Here is a 21,625-nt window from a genome sequence, read left to right as displayed (position 1 = left end):
TCACGTTTGGCGCGGAAACTGAAAACATGGTTTAACGGCCGTTGAAACTCTGATTGAGCTGCGGAACAGAAAGTCAAGGTGTAATTGTGCTCGAGCTTTCGTGATATCAGACGATCATGCGCCAATGAGGCCTAAATGTATATAAGGCCTTGTCCGAAACGAGCTCCCAGAGTTGCGACTACGTCTGCTGTCAGCATTTCTCCACGTATTTGCAGTGCCGGGACGAAGACCTACACAATATCCCTAGACGAGATATTCGGATTCGGCCTTATTGGCTAAACCGTGGACAAGTAACAAGCCATAACGGGATAGCGTTCTCATTGAAGCTTAGGCTCCAACTTACAGGACTTTTACAGGTACGTATGTCAAACTTTTTTCTTTCTGCCTCAAAATTCAGACACGGATTCTGTACGTATACATGTATATCTTTTTGGGAACAGAATAATAATAACAACAATGTGGTGCTTATAATAATTATAGCGCTTTATACCAAAGGTCTCAAAGCGCTTCACAGTGCAGAAGGGGTTCAGCTTGGGTGTGAATACCTCCAATGACAAGGCCAAATTATATGCAGTTCTAGGCCTACATTTCGCACCTGGTATAATGGTGTCTGCTTGTCCTTTCACATAAACCGCTGTCTGTATAATGTTGAAAAGGGTTGTAGGTTGTATCATTCTCCACAGCATATAGGTAAGACTAAGAAGCATATAGGTAAGCCCAAAACGATAATTTCTTGTGTGAAAAAAAATCCCAAAATCTTGTGTCAACCCTATCACTAAACTGAAAGCACTATCTGATACTCGTATTGCAGTGAACTCACATGGACCAGTTTGTATGAGAATAGCCTAATGTAGGCCTATGTGCACACAATTTTTTCAAACGTCAGTTTAGTACACAAAAAAAGAATCATTGCATAAAAAGTGGCCATGTATTTCATCTTTAAAAACAAGACAAAGTTACTGTACCTAGTAACCACCCCGACACCAGCTCCTATATATAGACAAAACTGTTGTTGCAATCACGACTATCGTATTTAACACAGAGCCATATGGACGGCTGAAATGAATGGTTTAATCCTGAAATATCTTCAGTAACAGCCTCATGGCAATAATGATACTGTTGAAATATTAGGTACTCCTAATGCGGTCAGGGGCTCCAAACTTTATGTTCAAATGCATGCAGAAGATACAGACCATGGCATCGGTCGTGCTATCCACCCTACCCCCGATCTCGAACGAGACAGACCCAACTCCGCCGCTACTCGTCGTCGACCCGTTTTACGGCCAGCCTTTCCAGAAGGCCATCGGCGTCTTCACATTTGTGGTAATCGCAGTGGGTCTCGTGGGCAACTCGGCTGTTATCTTCATCGTGGTGCGCTACCGTGACATGCACACGACGACCAACTTCTCCTTCGCCAACCTGGCGCTGACTGACATCCTCCTGTTGGTCTTTCAAGCCTTGTCCGTCACCCTGGACATATTTGGCTACGGCGTGTCAGTGAGCCTCAACTGCTGGCCCACGTTCTACCTTCGATACGTATGTATTGGGGCCGTACTACACAATTTACCAGCACCTTGTTTCAACCAATTTACTATAAGAAAAGACAGGCAAAATTGAATTACTTGGACTGTTCGGAGGATTGTTCATGAGGCATTTGAAAATATACTTTGATCTTCCTCAGCTTCTTTAGCTCGCAAACCATTTTTGTTGTGATTACGGGAGACGAATAAACTAATACGAAGTTACCACTTACCGTTTGAGTCCTTAATACATCAGCAGTGGTACAACTCTTTTCAATTTTATTATGGATAAAAGCTTTCATTGCCCTGACACTTTCATCCGATGACAGGTTATTGGTGAGGTGACGGGTCTTACGTTGGCGATGATGTCATACGACCGATGGAGATTGGTTGCGTATCCGCTGGAGGCCGTCAAACACACCGAAAGACGCAAACGGGTCTTTCTGTTCGGTATAGTCATTCTGTGGGCTGGTAAGTGACATATCAGACAACGGCCAAAGAAACAAAGATTAAGGACATCTTTCTAGTGATTTAGTATTCACAGTTACTATTTTGAAGGTCTTGATCTGTAGTTCGTTTCCTGCTTTTGTTTTGCTCTCAGTGTCATTTGCGATGTATGTTCCGGTCATCTTCTACTCGGTCAAAATAGTATCCCTTGATGCTGCCTTTTGCACCATTTGGTTTCCTTGGGAATACGGCCAGAAGGTTTTCCAGACCTACTCCGCCATCACAATGTACATAGTTCCGCTGATTTTCATCTCCGTGTGCTACCTGAAGATCTGGCTGAAGCTTCGACAGAAGACACCAGGTTCCGCTACAGCGTCGGGTATCAGCACGGCCAGAAGCTCCAAACGCATGCGCCGAACTCTCCGTTTAATCATGGTTGTGATCGCGGCCTTTGCGCTGTCGTGGCTAGCGCATCGTGCGCTCCTGATGTGGTTGGTGTGGGACCCCAATTTCCTTGCCTTCAGTCCCGTTTACCTAATCGGCTCGGGTATAGCCAATTTGATCGTCTACCTGAACAGTGTGGTCAACCCTTTCATTTACCCATTTGCCGGTACCGGTTTCAGAAAACACCTTCCGGCATTAGCGGAATGCTTGCGCGCGATCAGACGGTTTCGTCACGAACCACGCCAAAAAAGAAGTGGCGATAACGCGCAGATCAACGCGTTTACCGCGATGGCCCCTTCTCCGTGTCAGCACCACTGATCTCTATATAAAGACTGGATAGCGGATATGCATACAACATTCACACAGTAGACTTTGCATATTGACCAATTCGCCCCCGGTCTCACGAAGATGGCCGCGTATATACGAACGTTCTACGCGTAAATACGCGCGCGTTGTATCAACAGTTGACGCGCATTTTGGTCACGTACACATATTATGATGTTCTAAAAAGGACACATTTCCGTAGTGATTATTATTTCAAAAACGCCGAAAAAGTGATTTGCGGCATTATAAAAGTAACCACGACGTTAGAAAAATTGTAGTAAACCTTGGTCAGTTGGTCAGTGGTGGTGGCCAAAATATAAGTCAAGTGAACCGCGATGTTACAAAGGAAATCATGCCGTCTATAAAGACGGCAACTTGTCCTTTGTAGATCACCAGCCGGTCTCACCAATATGGCGTCAAATTCGTACATTGTGCGGCTCTTTATCCGCTATCCAGTCTTTATATAGAGATCAGTGGTCAGCACACGAGCGTGGAGAGTCTGAGCGTCGTCTGCCAGACCTCACCTCCGCCGCCGCATGCATCGAAATGAGCCAATTTGAATAGATTTGACTTCCTTTAAATAAGGCATACAGAATTATTGCTGTTCATGCATTTTATTCGTTAATAATAACACCACTCACAATGCAAAGAAGAATGTTAAAAACATAAGCTATTGAAGTTTCAGCTCAGTGGACATTTCACTTTTCGATCAAACTTTTGATCACGAAACACGATTTCGTCCATTTGAGCACAAGAAGGCCTATGTAAAGAACACTTTATTTCCAAAAATCAATCAATTGGCTGGACGTTTGAATTCACCCACAACAATTCTTCGTTTCTAAATGAAATATAGCCAGAAGGAATAATTTCACAAGGTGTTTAGTACCAGTACCATCTTTAATCCCAGTTTTCGGGGTAGTAGTTCTGTATATAGGTTACTTTTGAGACAGGCATAAATTGAGATCAATTATCATGTGTGCCTTTATACAGCTTCGCTGAACATCTTTTCGGACATGTCGTTATACATTGCACATAGCTGTCGGCAAAAACTACTTTCAAAATCAATTCTATTATGGGACGATAGATCTAGCCAACTTTTGATTCATTTACTAACGTGGATTAGCAAAGTTTTGCTCAAATGTGTTAATAATTTTACAGTGTGTTGTATATTAAAAAGAGTTAACAAAATATATTTCAATTTGTGACATGACTTCAATTTGTGAAGGTAAAAAGTAATTTCTATTTCTGCACCAGAGCTAATAAGGGTTTGCAGCAATTTTTTGTTGGTTTTTTTTTTCATCACCCAAATAAATATTTGTAAACATATTACATGTTCTAATGTCCCAAAGGAAAAGGATCAAAGTGGTCTATGTTTTGGCAGTTGGTGAAAATGATCGTTTTGTGTAAGTCTTCTAGATTTCGTGTAAGTCTTCTACAAAAATAGATGTATTTAAAGTATATAGGGACAAGTATTCGTATATTCTGTTTAAGTTTGCAACATACATTAAATGCGAAAGAACCAGTATAGTTTTGTGTAAAATTACGTATTTATTTATTCCTATTTATTAATTGTTTGTTTGTTTTTTCGATCAAAAACTGTATATTCAAGTACTCTCATATTTAGAAGTTTTTTGCAAAGTTCGAGGAATTGTTTCGCATCTCGCTAGTCGCTAGTGCTACATGTTGTAGTGGCTTAAATTTATTTATTGGTAGAGTTACCATGTATAGACGAGGCTTCGCCCCGCCCGATTGAGGGGGGGGGGGTCGCGGTTGAGGGGCCTGTCGCCCGCTAGATTTATGTGCGTTATTTGCCTCGCTTTGATTTTCAAGATGGCGCACCCTGAGAAGGTCTATTGTCTCTCTTTTGTAAGCACTCTAACTTTTTAGGATGACCTCCCATATCTTTTGTTCACGATATTCAGTTGTGGACCTTAGGGAATTGTTGACCCTATATTGTCCTCTATCAACATCCCCTGTTGAATGCAAAAACAAACCCACATACACACACCCTTTCTTCGTTAAAGTATAGCGAGGATGAGATAAATGTAAATTCAAGTTGCGATTCATCGATATTTTAAATACCGCTATACAGTATTTTGTACCATCTACTTCATCAGAGCGTGTCTTTGTTAGTTGTTTCAAATAACAGTTGGTAGAGCACCGGAACGGTAATCCGAAGGTCGCAGGTTGAAACTCCGCTCCACTCAATTTCTTTGTTCAACCATAAAATAATTATAATACATTTTAGTCAGTTTCCCTGTGCGGTTTCTTTACAGATTTGTAATTAAAAGCCGTATCCTCTCAGAATGATCCCCGTTTACTATTTCCCGGGTTTTCAACATTGCTAATGGGCAATTCCACGGTAACGTAAATAATAATACCCAAGAAACTATTGAGATAAAGATAGGTGCCTGCAAAATTAATGATAATAAATGAAAAACGAAAACAACCAAAAAAAAAACATCATTCACGAACACAAGATTACCACAGAAATAGGCCCATCACCTCAATCCTTAAAAGTTAAAATACACAGTATTTGAACACTTGTATGTCGATGTACATATTGGTTACATGTTCACCGACAACTTTTAATAATAATAGGTTCAGTGGTTTACCTAAAGGGTTGGGGGCCGACCATGCAGCTTACATTTAAGTTAAAAACATCTACCGGTAGACCTGATGGCATCAGAATCATTATGCTTTAAAAAATGTCCATGTTAAGGTGTTGCTTTTAATTGAGCTCTAACTTCAATGTTTGAAATCAAATTAGAGTAGTAACAATAATTAACTTATCAACATCCAAACTGAGGTTGTTAACTTTGGCATAATTTGTCAAAAATTGCACCTCACATGTCTTACACATGTAAATTGTATGAAAGTGCCCAATAGTACTTTCTGCCATCTCATTTTTGACAATTTGCTTCTAGAATGGCTTCACAGAAATTGTATCTTTCCCTATTGTCCATGAATGGTGATGGCAGCAACCTTATGATTTGATTTTCTGCAACCACTCCTGTAGGAGTACCCGGTACATCGACATACATGTACCGTGTATGTACATGTACATTGTACATGTTGTACATGCCTGTGCCAACCTTTGTAAGGAACACCTTGCCCTGCTTATCCCGCTTTTGTGAAGGTGGGTTACATAAATGTCCTTTTAATGCCCATTATACATGAATGTATTTACAGTGATTTTCATTTTTCAAACATGAGCACAAATGTTGTAACATTTGATGAAAATAACATTTGTCCTTCCGTTACCGTCCTTCTGTTACCAATTTGGTAACGGAAGGACGTGATTTAAGTGCAAGCAGCAGCCACCGGGCATGATGATCCAGCAGTGTTTTAATTACAATCGTTCAATAATTTGAACCTTACCGACTTGATTTAAGCAAGCATTACAGAACTATTGTTTAGGCGTGGGAGCCTTTCCGTTAGGCCTATTTGAGTAAGCAATTTCATTAATACAGAATTAAATACATGTAACCATGATATATAACACTCGTCTTTACAGCTGTTAAGGATGTTTCTGAATATTCATACCACTTTTCATATTACATTTAAAGTTGGTATATGTGCTTTCCCAAAAATTCGCTGCTCTTTTCCGAACGAAATGTAAAGGAATATAATGTCCTGTAACAAATAAATTTGCTTGTTTATTTTTGCAGGCCTTTATACAGGTTAAAAAAGTGGTTTTAAATGACGCGCTCCAGTTCAGAAATTGCGCACACTATAGTTCAGAACGAATTCGGAGCGTCCCGCTCTTAATTCAAAAATTGAGCTTTACTGATTATTTGTCGTGGGCCAATTTTTTTCGTGTGATTTCTCATTGGAAAGCTCTTAACTAATGTTGACGCTAAAAAAATTATCAAGCCAATTGTGAGAAAAGTGTGTTTTGCCTAATTCATTTTGCAATTTTATTTTGACGAAGATTGAAATGAACAAACGTTGATATTAGTTGAGCAAGGAATATCCGTTTTTTTTGTTAAATCTGGTTTAAACTGATGTTCACATTAAGAAATCAAGAAAGACAATTATCATCATCGGTAAATAGAAATGTTAGTTCGATTATTTAATCGTTATATAACCACGAAACGTGTTTGTTAAAGTTGGTTACATTATGTATGGTATTTAATATTCTCAAGTTGCGACCTTTTTGCAATTAACTTTATGAGACCCATATTCACAGGCCATTCTAGACTAAATAAATGTGTCAGTGTTTAAAATATTGATGTTCACACAGATTCTTCATTGATACATGCAGAAAATGGAATAAATTATGGTTAAAGAAATACAGGTAGAGGATGCTCGTTCATCGTTTGTGTCCACGAAATGGTAGAACAAGGATTGTTTAAAACTGGGTTGATTCTAGTGGTAGAGGTTGGCGGAGACTGATCAACACTGCCGGCCCAAAACCTTTATAAAAAGGCAAATCGAGATTTCACATTAAAATTTTTTTTTTTTAAATATGTGTATTTGCAAACAACACGCCACACCATTGGCGTAAATCCCGTAGTTGTGGGGCTACACACAGAGTTGTAAGGAGTCACTGATTTTTGTGACTCGAGTCGAGTCGATTCATTTTGAAGAAGTGACTCGAGTCGAGTCGAGTCATTAGGTCAAGAAGGTCGAGTCGAGTCGAGTCACTGCTTGTAGTCGAGTCGAGTCAAGTATTTAGCTCGAGTCAATTAGAGTCACAAATATTTGAACACCATACAATAAATAAACACAGGACGGAAAGTCATTTTTTTTGTTTTTTTAATTTCATATTCGGGCTACTACATGTGACTTTTAATGAAAGTGAAAAGGGGATGCCAGTAGATCGTCATTCAACTAATGGGGACACTGATCGAACCACGAACGTATATGTATACATTATTCGCGAACAACGGTGAGGTGAACAAAAACCGGCACCGGCGTAAGTCATTGCAAATATTTTCCGCAAGGTTTTACTTTTATTTTTGGGACTCGAGTCTTATTAGCTTTCCTTGAGTCGCGTCGACTCATTCTGATGAGAAACTCGAGTCGACCAGAGTCATTTGCTCACAGTGACTCGAGTCGAGTCGAGTCATTTGAAATATAGGGACTCGAGTCGAGTCGAGTCCTCGAAAATTGTGACGCGAGTTGGACTCGAGTCGAGCCATGGACTCCCATAAGGTTTGTACACGAAATTCTCCCGAGAACCTGGCCCATTGAAATTGCACACACCCCCATTGTCCCAGGTCTTCAGTCTGAAAGGATAACCAACCCACACCCACATATGCTATCCACACCGTCAATCGTGGACGTCTTATTGTCCATCTTTTGTTTGTACCTTAACCGTTTAGGAAGACACCCAATATGTTTTGTACACGCCCCCGATCGCGGACGTATGCTGGGAATCGCGTAGGATACAACCTCGTCCCCCGGGTTGCGAGCAGTACGCACTCACTTCTACCTGCTCTCTCACCCTGGTATTGGATCATTTGCATGTGCAAGATTTTGGAACACGATGAGGAATAGTCTGGTGCATGCATATACGTTACATTAGCACTTGTATTTGTTTGCGGTGTCTGGGGTAAAAAGAGCATCAATTCGTCGCGCCGTGAGTTATGAAAAAAACCCGACTTTTTGGAAGTTATAAAATGTTACAATCTGGCCCGCCAATATGCAGTATCACATTTCATATCAATATGAGCAATCTTGAAAGAAAAGGGCTATTATTGAGAAGACGTGCGTTATAATTACTATGATCGTGAACACACGTAATGCACGTTGAAAATAACAACACCAACTACACGATATAAATCCATTATTAGCAAATTGCGGTATCGAATCAGGATACAGGAAGAAAGTTTCCTATACAGGGCTTACTTTTGGAAACGAGGTTGGTTATAAAGTAAGCCATGGGGACTCGAGGTTGCGGACGATATTGTTCTCTTTTGTTCTCCAGCATTTTTCGTTAACGGTTTGAATGCCTGATGAACACGCCTACACACCCATTTTCACGGGGACCGTGTGGAGGGGGGAATTGGATCCCCTAGAGCTTTGAGTTGAGAAACAAAAAAAATCGTGATTTTGAGGTTTTATGGTGACTTTCTAATACCTGTAGTCTAAAGGTATAAAAATAGTATCGAAAACGGAGTACAAACGCTTTCAATGCATTGTTTTTGTGTAAGGTTAAAGGACGTATAAGTGCGCACATTTGAATTGAAGTGTTACCAGTACTTCCACTGGATTATGGGGATTAGATCGGGAGCTTTACTTTCCTTGCAATCTTGACAACCTTTGTAGTTTGAACGAGAACATTTACGAAAACTTCGACCTGACAGTAATGACCGAATTATATGTATATTGTGGTCGATCGCAACACACCCCCCCCCCCCCCCCCCCCGCCCAGCCACTGACTTATGTTATGATAGTAGTAACATGGGGCCAAAAACAACAAATGGAATGCTAAAGTTCCTAAATTTATACTCAAATTGCTTTAAAATGCGGGAGCCAAGAGAGACTTATTGTGAATCTTCAACGCGAAAATGAATTGATTCTTGTGTAATAGCTCAATAACATGTAACGACGCGTTTTACAATTACTGCCCGACGCGTTAAGCAACATACCACTTCATTGCACATAGTCTCTGTGCACCTCGGCAAAGCACTCTTTCACGGCCGAGGGTAACGAAAGTTTAACGTAAACTTGTTTTCTGCGACATCACGCCTGGGTTTTATCTTAATAGTTTGTTATCACTTTACAAGAACCGTTGCAAATGGCCGTTTAGTTGAATCCTTAAAGAGAGACAAAGATCTTATTGTGAAGTACACTGAAATGATATAAGATTTGAGGCTTTGCATGGTGGAGTAACGGTATCGTTTCGGTCTGCGGTAACACCATGTGGTAATAACTACTGCTTAGAAGATACTTTAAATTGTCCTGCTTATTATCAACTTTCGCTAAGTAGTTTTTTGTTCTGATAAGAATAGTCCTGCTTTACGGTCTAAAAGAACTTGTCAGGAACTCGTCTGAACTCGTCAGGAGACTGAAGAGAGTTGGAGATGCTACTCCTTAAGTAGGCTGTGTTAGGATTGGGAGTGCTTGTATTGGTGGATTCTGATTGGTTGTCTGTTGGGCATTGTGTTAGAGTGGGTTGCCCTGCGCGCTCGAGTGTGTCAGTTGGCTGTGAGCCCTGGGCATTGTGTTTAATCGGGTTGCCCGCTGAGTGTCCTGCTCGCTCAGGTGCGTCAGTTGGCTGTATGCATCGAAATGAACCAATTTGAACAAATTTGGCTCCCTTAAACAAGGCATACAGACAGAATTATTGCTTTTCATGCATTTTATTCATTAATAATAACACCACTCAAAATGCAAAGAAGAATGTTAAAAACATAACCAATTGAAGTTTCAGCTCAGTGGATATTTCACTTTTCGAGAAAACAATGGCAAAAAAACATGCACAAACTTTTGATCGCGAAACACGATTTCGTCCATAAAATAGGCCTATGTACAGAACTGTTTATTTCCAAAAATCAATCAATTGGCTGGACGTTTGAATTCACCCACAACAATTCTTCGTTTCTAAATGAAATAAAGCCAGAAGGAATAATTTCACAAGGTGTTTAGTACAAGTACCATCTTTAATCTCAGTTTTCGGGGTAGTAGTTCGGTATATAGGTTACCTTTGAGACAGGCATAAATTGAGATCAATTATCATGTGTGTCTTTATACAACTTCGCTGAACGTCATTTCGGACATGTCGTTATAAATCGCACATAGCTGTCGACAAAAAGGACTCTTAAACCATGAACTACTTTCAAAATCAATTCTATTATGGAACGATATATCTAGCAAACTTTTGATTCATTTACTAACGCGGACACGCAAAGTTTTGCACAAATGTGTTAATAATTTTACAGTGTGTCGTATATCAAATACAGTGATAAAAATATTTCAATTTGTGATATGACTTCAATTTGTGAAGGTTAGATTCTGAAGTAAGTTCAATTTCTGCACCAGAACTAATATGGGTTTGCAGCAATTTTTTATTTTCTCACCTAAATACATATTTGTAAAAATCTTAGATGTTCTTAATGTCCACAAGGAAAAGGATCAAAGTGGTCTTTGTTTTGGCAGTTGGTGAAAATGATCGTTTTGTGTTAGTCTTCTAGATGTGAAATATTAAATCATTACCATTTGCCTCATTTAATTTTGATTTATTTATTTCAAAATTGTGAAGAGAAAAATAGATGTATTTAAAGTATATTTGAAGAAAAAATAGTGCAACTGCAAGATGTTCATGCAAAGTTAAAAACCTAGTTTGCACTGGTTTATCGGTTTATCACCGAAATATCAGGGATAACTTAAAAAGTGGTGAGAACCCTGAATTGAACTAAATCAGCCAATCCTGGTCGAAAACAATATCCTTGTCTTGTTTATTCACCGAATTTTTAATATGAGTGTATAACGAGGGGCGACACACGACGGGCGACGCGCGACGGATGACGGGCGACGCGATGGACGATTGTTATAAACCTTATTATAATATCAAACTGTTTGAAGATGCAAAATAACGATTCAATATAGTTGTACCATGGTGACATAGAAGCCAGTGGTAGCATTCTGCTCGACGCCATGAGGACGAGGTTGTCTTTGAAAGGTCACGTTTGGTGCGGAAACTGAAAACATGGTTTAACGGTCGTTGAAACTCTGATTGAGCTGCGGAACAGAAAGTCGTTAAGGTGTAATTGTGCTCGAGCTTTCGTGATATCAGGCGATCATGCGCCAATGAGGCCTAAATGTATATAAGGCCTTGTTCGAAACGAGCTCCCAGAGTTGCGACTACGTCTGCTGTCAGCATTTCTCCACGTATTTGCAGTGCCGGGACGAAGACCTAGACAATATCCCTAGACGAGATATTCGGATTCGGCCTTATTGGCTAAACCGTGGACAAGTAACAAGCCATAACGGGATAGCGTTCTCATTGAAGTTTAGGCTCCAACTTACAGGACTTTTACAGGTACGTATGTCAAACTTTTTTCTTTCTGCCTCAAAATTCAGACAGGGATTCTGTACGTATACATGTATATCTTTTTGGGAACAGAATAATAATAACAACAATGTAGTGCTTATAATAATTATAGCGCTTTATACCAAAGGTCTCAAAGCGCTTCACAGTGCAGAAGGGGTTCAGCTTGGGTGTGAATACCTCCAATGACAAGGCCAAATTATATGCAGTTCTAGGCCTATATTTCGCACCTGGTATAATGGTGTCTGCTTGTCCTTTCACATAAACCGCTGTCTGTATAATGGTGAAAAGGGTTGTAGGTTGTATCATTCTCCACAGCATATAGGTAAGACTAAGAAGCATATAGGTAAGCCCAAAACGATAATTTCTTGTGTGAAAAAAATCCCAAAATCTTGTGTCAACCCTATCACTAAACTGAAAGCACTATCTGATACTCGTATTGCAGCGAACTCACATGGACCAGTTTGTATGAGAATAGCCTAATGTAGGCCTATGTGCACACAATTTTTTTCAAACGTCAGTTTAGTACACACAAAAAAGGAATCACTGCATAAAAAGTGGCCATGTATTTCATCTTTAAAAACAAGACAAAGTTACTGTACCTAGTAACCACCCCGACACCAGCTTCTATATATAGACAAAACTGTTGTTGCAATCACGACTATCGTATTTAACACAGAGCCATAAATTATGGACGGCTGAAATGAATGGTTTAATCCTGAAATATCTTCAGTAACAGCCTCATGGCAATAATGATATTGTTGAAATATTAGGTATTCCTAATGCGGTCAGGGGCTCCAAACTTTATGTTCAAATACATGCAGAAGATACAGACCATGGCATCGGTCGTGCTATCCACCCTACCCCCGATCTCAAACGAGACAGACCCAACTCCGCCGCTACTCGTCGCCGACCCGTCTTTCGGCCAGCCTTTCCAGAAGGCCATCGGCGTCTTCACATTTGTGATAATCGCAGTGGGTCTCGTGGGCAACTCGGCCGTTATCTTCATCGTGGTGCGCTACCGTGACATGCACACGACGACCAACTTCTCCTTCGCCAACCTTGCGCTGACTGACATCCTCCTGTTGATCTTTCAAGCCTTGTCCATCACACTGGACACATTTGGCTACGGCGTGTCGGTGAGCCTCAACTGCTGGCCCACGTTCTACCTTCGACACGTATGTATTGGGGCCGTACTACACAATTTACATGCACCTTGTTTCAACCAATTTACTATAAGAAAAGACAGGCAAAATTGAATTACTTGGACTGTTCGGAGGATTTTTCATGAAGCATTTGAAAATGTACTTTGACCTTCCTAAGCTTCTTTAGCTCGCAAACCATTTTTGTTGTGATTACGGGAGACGTATAAACTAATACGAAGTTACCACTTACCGTTTGAGTCCTTAATACATCAGCAGTGGTACAACTCTTTTCAATTTTATTATGGATAAAAGCTTTCATTGCCCTGACAATTTCATCCGATGACAGGTTATTGGTGAGGTGACGGGTCTTACGTTGGCGATGATGTCATACGACCGATGGAGATTGGTTGCGTATCCGCTGGAGGCCGTCAAACACACCGAAAGACGCAAACGGGTCTTTCTGTTCGGTATAGTCATTATGTGGGCTGGTAAGTGACATATCAGGCAACGGCCAAAGAAACAAAAATTAAGGACTTCTTTCTAGTGATTTAGTATTCACGGTTACTATTTTGAAGGTCTTGATCTGTAGTTCGTTTCCTGCTTTTGTTTTGCTCTCAGTGTCATTTGCGATGTATGTTCCGGTCATCTTCTACTCGGTCAAAATGGCATCCCTTTTCGCCTTTTGCACCATTTGGTTTCCTTGGGAATACGGCCAGAAGGTTTTCCAGACCTACACCGCCATCACAATGTACATCGTACCGCTGATTTTCATCTCCATGTGCTACCTGAAGATCTGGCTGAAGCTTCGACAGAAGACACCAGGTTCTGCTTTAGCGTCGGGTACCAGCACGGCCAGAAGCTCGCAACGCATGCGCCGAACTCTCCGTTTAATCATGGTTGTGATCGCGGCCTTTGCACTGTCGTGGCTACCGTCTCGCGTGCTCTTGATGTGGGTGGTGTGGGACCCCAATTTATATGGCCACAGTCCCGTTTACCTAATCGGCTCGGGCATAGCCAATATGATCATCTACCTGAACAGTGTGGTCAACCCTTTCATTTACCCATTTGCCGGTACCGGTTTCAGAAAACACCTTCCGGCATACTTACGCGGAATGCTTGCGCGCGATCAGACGGTTTCATCACGAACCACGCCAAAAAGAAGTGGCGATAACGCGCAGATCAACGCGTTTACCGCGATGGTCCCTTCTCCGTGTCAGCACACGAGCATGGAGAGTCTGAGCGTCGGCTGCCAGACCTCACCTCCGCCGCTGCATGCATCGAAATGAGCCAATTTGAATAAATTTGGCTTCCTTTAAATAAGGCATACAGAATTATTGCTTTTCATGCATTTTATTCGTTAATAATAACACCACTCAAAATGCAAAGAAGAATGTTAAAAACATAACCAATTGAAGTTTCAGCTCAGTGGATATTTTACTTTTCGAGAAAACAATGGCACAAAAAACATGCACAAACTTTTGATCACGAAACAAGATTTCGTCCATTTGAGCACAAGTAGGCCTATGTAAAGAACACTTTATTTCCAAAAATCAATCAATAGGATGGACGTTTGAATTCATCCACAACAATTCCTCGTTTCTAAATGAAATATAACCAGAAGGAATAATTTCACAAGGTGTTTAGTACCAGTACCATCTTTAATCCCAGTTTTCGGGGTAGTAGTTCGGTATATAGACATAATAACCAGCGCCTTGAGTACCTAATTGTTGGTAGATACGTGAGCTATATACGACTCCGTTATTATTATTATTTATTATTATATAGGTTACTTTTGAGACAGGCATAAATTGAGATAAATTATCATGTGTGCCTTATACAACTTCGCTGAACGTCTTTTCGGACATGTCGTCGGCAAAAAGTACTCTTAAACCATGAACTACTTTCAAAATCAATTCTATTATGGGACGATAGATCTAGCCAACTTTTGATTCATTTACTAACGTGGATACGCAAAGTTTTGCTCAAATGTGTGAATAATTTTACAGTGTGTTGTATATTTAAAAGAGTTAACAAAATATATTTCAATTTGTGACATGACTTCAATTTGTGAAGGTTAAAAGTAATTTCTATTTCTGCACCAGAACTAATAAGGGTTTGCAGCAATTTTTTATTGGTTTTTTATTCATCACCCAAATAATATTTGTACAAATACTACATGTTCTAATGTCCCAAAGGAAAAGGATCAAAGTGGTCTATGTTTTGGCAGTTGGTGAAAATGATCGTTTTGTGTAAGTCTTCTAGATTTCGTGTAAGTCTTCTAGAAACATAGATGTATTTAAAGTATATTTGAAAATAAATAGGGACAAGTATTCGTATATTCTGTTTATGTTTGCAACATACATTAAAAGCGAAAGAACCAGTATAGTTTGTATAAAATTACGTATTTATTTATTCCTATTCATTAATTTGTTTGTTTGTTTTTTCGATCGAAAACTGTATATTCAAGTGCCCTCATATTTAGACGTTTTTTTGCAAAGTTCGAGGAATTGTTTCGCATCTCGCTAGTCGCTAGTGCTACATGTTGTAGTGGCTTAAATTTACTTATTGGTAGAGTTACCATGTATAGACGAGGCTTCGCCCCGCCCGATTGAGGGGGGGGGGGGTCGCGGTTGAGGGGCCTGTCGCCCGCTATATTTATGTGCGTTATTTGCCTCGCTTTGATTTTCAAGATGGCGCACCTTGAGAAGGTCTATTGTCTCTCTTTTGTAAGCACTCTAACTTTTTAGGATTACCTCCCATATGTTTTGTTCACGATCGTCAGTTGTGGACCTTAGGGAATTGTTGACCCTATATTGTCCTCTATCAACATCAACTGTTGAATGCAAAAACAAACCCACATACACACACCCTTTCTTCGTTAAAGTATAGCGAGGATGAGATAAATGTAAATTAAAGTTGCGATTCATCGATATTTTAAATACCGCTATACAGTATTTTGTACCATCTACTTCATCAGAGCGTGTCTTTGTTAGTTGTTTCAAATAACAGTTGGTAGAGCACCGGAACGGTAATCCGAAGGTCGCAGGTTGAAACTCCGCTCCACTCAATTTCTTTGTTCAACCATAAAATAATTATAATACACTTTAGTCAGTTTCCCTGTGCGGTTTCTTTACAGATTTGTAATTAAAAGCCGTATCCTCTCAGAATGATCCCCGTTTACTATTTCCCGGGTTTCCAACATTGCTAATGGGCAATTCCACGGTAACGTAAATAATAATACCCAAGAAACTATTGAGATAAAGATAGGTGCCTGCAAAATTAATGATAATAAATGAAAAACGAAAACAACCAAAAAAAAACATCATTCACGAACACAAGATTACCACAGAAATAGGCCCATCACCTCAATCCTTAAAAGTTAAAATACACAGTATTTGAACACTTGTATGTCGATGTACATATTGGTTACATGTTCACCGACAACTTTTAATAATAATAGGTTCAGTGGTTTACCTAAAGGGTTGGGGGCCGACCATGCAGCCTACATTTAAGTTAAAAACATCTACCGGTAGACCTGATGGCATCAGAATCATTATGCTTTAAAAAATGTCCATGTTAAGGTGTTGCTTTTAATTGAGCTCTAACTTCAATGTTTGAAATCAAATTAGAGTAGTAACAATAATTCACTTATCAACATCCAAACTGAGGTTGTTAACTTTGGCATAATTTGTCAAAAATTGCACCTCACATGTCTTACACATGTAAACTGTATGAAAGTGCCCAATAGTACTTTCTGCCATCTCATTTTTGACAATTTGCTTCTAGAATGGCTTCACAGAAATTGTATCTTTCCCTATTAACCATGAATGGTGATGGCAGCAACCTTATGATTTGATTTTCTGCAACCACTCCTGTAGGAGTACCCGGTACATCGACATACATGTACCGTGTATGTACATGTACATTGTACATGTTGTAGATGCCTGTGCCAACCTTTGTAAGGAACACCTTGCCCTGCTTATCCCGCTTTTGTGAAGGTGGGTTACATAAATGTCCTTTTAATGCCCATTATACATGAATGTATTTACAGTGATTTTCATTTTTCAAAAATGAGCACAAATGTTGTAACATTTGATGAAAATAACATTTGTCCTTCCGTTACCGTCCTTCTGTTACCAATTTGGTAACGGAAGGACGTGATTTAAGTGCAAGCAGCAGCCACCGGGCATGATGATCCAGCAGTGTTTTAATTACAATCGTTCAATAATTTGAACCTTACCGACTTGATTTAAGCAAGCATTACAGAACTATTGTTTAGGCGTGGGAGCCTTTCCGTTAGGCCTATTTGAGTAAGCAATTTCATTAATACAGAATTAAATACATGTAACCATGATATATAACACTCGTCTTTACAGCTGTTAAGGATGTTTCTGAATATTCATACCACTTTTCATATTACATTTAAAGTTGGTATATGTGCTTTCCCAAAAATTCGCTGCTCTTTTCCGAACGAAATGTAAAGGAATATAATGTCCTGTAACAAATAAATTTGCTTGTTTATTTTTGCAGGCCTTTATACAGGTTAAAAAAGTGGTTTTAAATGACGCGCTCCAGTTCAGAAATTGCGCACACTATAGTTCAGAACGAATTCGGAGCGTCCCGCTCTTAATTCAAAAATTGAGCTTAACTGATTATTTGTCGTGGGCCAATTTTTTTCGTGTGATTTCTCATTGGAAAGCTCTTAACTAATGTTGACGCTAAAAAAATTATCAAGCCAATTGTGAGAAAAGTGTGTTTTGCCTAATTCATTTTGCAATTTTATTTTGACGAAGATTGAAATGAACAAACGTTGATATTAGTTGAGCAAGGAATATCCGTTTTTTTTGTTAAATCTGGTTTAAACTGATGTTCACATTAAGAAATCAAGAAAGACAATTATCATCATCGGTAAATAGAAATGTTAGTTCGATTATTTAATCGTTATATAACCACGAAACGTGTTTGTTAAAGTTGGTTACATTATGTATGGTATTTAATATTCTCAAGTTGCGACCTTTTTGCAATTAACTTTATGAGACCCATATTCACAGGCCATTCTAGACTAAATAAATGTGTCAGTGTTTAAAATATTGATGTTCACACAGATTCTTCATTGATACATGCAGAAAATGGAATAAATTATGGTTAAAGAAATACAGGTAGAGGATGCTCGTTCATCGTTTGTGTCCACGAAATGGTAGAACAAGGATTGTTTAAAACTGGGTTGATTCTAGTGGTAGAGGTTGGCGGAGACTGATCAACACTGCCGGCCCAAAACCTTTATAAAAAGGCAAATCGAGATTTCACATTAAAATTTTTTTTTTTAAATATGTGTATTTGCAAACAACACGCCACACCATTGGCGTAAATCCCGTAGTTGTGGGGCTACACACAGAGTTGTAAGGAGTCACTGATTTTTGTGACTCGAGTCGAGTCGATTCATTTTGAAGAAGTGACTCGAGTCGAGTCGAGTCATTAGGTCAAGAAGGTCGAGTCGAGTCGAGTCACTGCTTGTAGTCGAGTCGAGTCAAGTATTTAGCTCGAGTCAATTAGAGTCACAAATATTTGAACACCATACAATAAATAAACACAGGACGGAAAGTCATTTTTTTTGGTTTTTTAATTTCATATTCGGGCTACTACATGTGACTTTTAATGAAAGTGAAAAGGGGATGCCAGTAGATCGTCATTCAACTAATGGGGACACTGATCGAACCACGAACGTATATGTATACATTATTCGCGAACAACGGTGAGGTGAACAAAAACCGGCACCGGCGTAAGTCATTGCAAATATTTTCTGCAAGGTTTTACTTTTATTTTTGGGACTCGAGTCTTATTAGCTTTCCTTGAGTCGCGTCGACTCATTCTGATGAGAAACTCGAGTCGACCAGAGTCATTTGCTCACAGTGACTCGAGTCGAGTCGAGTCATTTGAAATATAGGGACTCGAGTCGAGTCGAGTCCTCGAAAATTGTGACGCGAGTTGGACTCGAGTCGAGCCATGGACTCCCATAAGGTTTGTACACGAAATTCTCCCGAGAACCTGGCCCATTGAAATTGCACACACCCCCATTGTCCCAGGTCTTCAGTCTGAAAGGATAACCAACCCACACCCACATATGCTATCCACACCGTCAATCGTGGACGTCTTATTGTCCATCTTTTGTTTGTACCTTAACCGTTTAGGAAGACACCCAATATGTTTTGTACACGACCCCGATCGCGGACGTATGCTGGGAATCGCGTACGATACAACCTCGTCCCCCGGGTTGCGAGCAGTACGCACTCACTTCTACCTGCTCTCTCACCCTGGTATTGGATCATTTGCATGTGCAAGATTTTGGAACACGATGAGGAATAGTCTGGTGCATGCATATACGTTACATTAGCACTTGTATTTGTTTGCGGTGTCTGGGGTAAAAAGAGCATCAATTCGTCGCGCCGTGAGTTATGAAAAAAACCCGACTTTTTGGAAGTTATAAAATGTTACAATCTGGCCCGCCAATATGCAGTATCACATTTCATATCAATATGAGCAATCTGGAAAGAAAAGGGCTATTATTGAGAAGACGTGCGTTATAATTACTATGATCGTGAACACACGTAATGCACGTTGAAAATAACAACACCAACTACACGATATAAATCCATTATTAGCAAATTGCGGTATCGAATCAGGATACAGGAAGAAAGTTTCCTATACAGGGCTTACTTTTGGAAACGAGGTTGGTTATAAAGTAAGCCATGGGGACTCGAGGTTGCGGACGATATTGTTCTCTTTTGTTCTCCAGCATTTTTCGTTAACGGTTTGAATGCCTGATGAACACGCCTACACACACATTTTCACGGGGACCGTGGGGGAGGGGCGAATTGGATCCCCTAGAGCTTTGTGTTGAGAAACCAAAGTTTTATGGTGACTTTCTAATACCTGTAGTCTAAATGTATAAATATAGTATCGAAAACGGAGTACAAACGCTTTCAATGCATTGTTTTTGTGTAAGGTTAAAGGACGTATAAGTGCGCACATTTGAATTGAAGTGTTACCAGTACTTCCACTGGATTATGGGGATTAGATCGGGCGCTTTACTTTCCTTGCAATCTTGACAACCTTTGTAGTTTGAACGAGAACATTTACGAAAACTTCGACCTGACAGTAATGACCGAATTCTATGTATATCGAGGTCGATCGCAACACCCCCCCCCACCCCGCCCAGCCACTGACTAATGTTATGATAGTAGTAACATGGGGCCAAAAACAACCAATGGAATGCTAAAGTTCCTAAATTTATACTCAAATTGCTTTAAAATGCGGGAGCCAAGAGATACTTATTATGAATCTTCAACGCGAAAATGAATTGATTCTTGTGTAATAGCTCAATAGCATGTAACGACGCGTTTTACAATTACTGCCCGACGCGTTAAGCAACATACCACTTCATTGCACTTCATTGCACATAGTCTCTGTGCACCTCGGCAAAGCACTCTCTCACGGCCGAGGGTAACGAAAGTTTAACGTAAACTTGTTTTCTGCGACATCACGCCTGGGTTTTATCTGAATAGTTTGTTATCACTTTACAAGAACCGTTGCAAATAGCCGTTTAGTTGAATCCTTGAAGAGAGACAAAGATCTTATTGTGAAGTACACTGAAATGATATAAGATTTGAGGATTTGCATGGTGGAGTATCGGTATCGTTTCGGTCTGCGGTAACACCATGTGGTAATAACACTGCTTAGAAGATACTTTAAATTGTCCTGCTTATTATCAACTTTCGCTAAGTAGTTTTTTGTTCTGATAAGAATGGTCCTGCTTTAAGTTCTAAAAGAAATTGTCAGGAACTCGTCTGAACTCGTCAGGAGACTGAAGAGAGTTGGAGATGCTACTCCTTAAGTAGGCTGTGTTAGGATTGGGAGTGCTTGTATTGGTGGATTCTGATTGGTTGTCTGTTGGGCATTGTGTTTAGAGTGGGTTGCCCTGCTCGCTCGAGTGTGTCAGTTGGCTGTGAGCCCTGGGCATTGTGTTTAACCGGGATGCCCGCTGAGTGTCCTGCTCGCTCAGGTGTGTCAGTTGGCTGTATGCATCGAAATGAGCCAATTTGAATAGATTTGGCTCCCTTAAACAAGGCATACAGACAGAATTATTGCTTTTCATGCATTTTATTCATTAATAATAACACCACTCAAAATGCAAAGAAGAATGTTAAAAACATAACCAATTGAAGTTTCAGCTCAGTGGATATTTCACTTTTCGAGAAAACAATGGCAAAAAAACATGCACAAACTTTTGATGGCGAAACACGATTTCGTCCATAAAATAGGCCTATGTACAGAACTGTTTATTTCCAAAAATCAATCAATTGGCTGGACGTTTGAATTCACCCACAACAATTCTTCGTTTCTAAATGAAATATAGCCAAAAGGAATAATTTCACAAGGTGTTTAGTACAAGTACCATCTTTAATCTCAGTTTTCGGGGTAGTAGTTCGGTATATAGGTTACCTTTGAGACAGGCATAAATTGAGATCAATTATCATGTGTGCCATTATACAACTTCGCTGAACGTTTTTTCCAACATGTCGTTATAAATCGCACATAGCTGTCGGCAAAATATGACTCTTAAACCATCAACTACTTTCAAAATCAATTCTATTATGGAACGATATATCTAGCAAACGTTTGATTCATTTACTAACGCGGACACGCAAAGTTTTGCACAAATGTGTTAATAATTTTACAGTGTGTCG

At 39.8% G+C, this 21,625-nt stretch overlaps 2 protein-coding genes across 2 annotated transcripts; both read left to right on the top strand.

The window, feature by feature from the left end:
* The first annotated feature begins 1,194 nt into the window (after positions 1-1,194).
* On the top strand, positions 1,195-2,729 carry LOC119740666 (G-protein coupled receptor 54-like). Its single transcript, XM_038216037.1, has 3 exons — positions 1,195-1,536; positions 1,850-1,991; positions 2,122-2,729. The coding sequence occupies exons 1-3, from the start codon at positions 1,195-1,197 to the stop codon at positions 2,727-2,729; spliced, it is 1,092 nt and encodes a 363-aa protein (XP_038071965.1).
* Positions 2,730-12,572: 9,843 nt separating this feature from the next.
* On the top strand, positions 12,573-14,167 carry LOC119740665 (G-protein coupled receptor 54-like). Its single transcript, XM_038216036.1, has 3 exons — positions 12,573-12,914; positions 13,228-13,369; positions 13,500-14,167. The coding sequence occupies exons 1-3, from the start codon at positions 12,573-12,575 to the stop codon at positions 14,165-14,167; spliced, it is 1,152 nt and encodes a 383-aa protein (XP_038071964.1).
* The last annotated feature ends 7,458 nt before the right edge of the window (positions 14,168-21,625 follow it).

The sequence above is a fragment of the Patiria miniata genome, unplaced genomic scaffold (assembly GCF_015706575.1).
Source record: "Patiria miniata isolate m_02_andy unplaced genomic scaffold, ASM1570657v1 HiC_scaffold_5, whole genome shotgun sequence".
Lineage (NCBI taxonomy): Eukaryota > Metazoa > Echinodermata > Asteroidea > Valvatida > Asterinidae > Patiria > Patiria miniata.
This window is presented reverse-complemented; position numbering and strand designations above follow the sequence as displayed.

Coding starts and splice junctions, on each gene's coding strand:
- LOC119740666 (XM_038216037.1), top strand. CDS start 1,195: ATGGCATCGGTCGTGCTATCCACCCTACCCCCGATCTCGAACGAGACA. Junction 1,537..1,849: donor CCACGTTCTACCTTCGATAC/GTATGTATTGGG, acceptor ATCCGATGACAG/GTTATTGGTGAGGTGACGGG. Junction 1,992..2,121: donor TATAGTCATTCTGTGGGCTG/GTAAGTGACATA, acceptor TTTTGCTCTCAG/TGTCATTTGCGATGTATGTT.
- LOC119740665 (XM_038216036.1), top strand. CDS start 12,573: ATGGCATCGGTCGTGCTATCCACCCTACCCCCGATCTCAAACGAGACA. Junction 12,915..13,227: donor CCACGTTCTACCTTCGACAC/GTATGTATTGGG, acceptor ATCCGATGACAG/GTTATTGGTGAGGTGACGGG. Junction 13,370..13,499: donor TATAGTCATTATGTGGGCTG/GTAAGTGACATA, acceptor TTTTGCTCTCAG/TGTCATTTGCGATGTATGTT.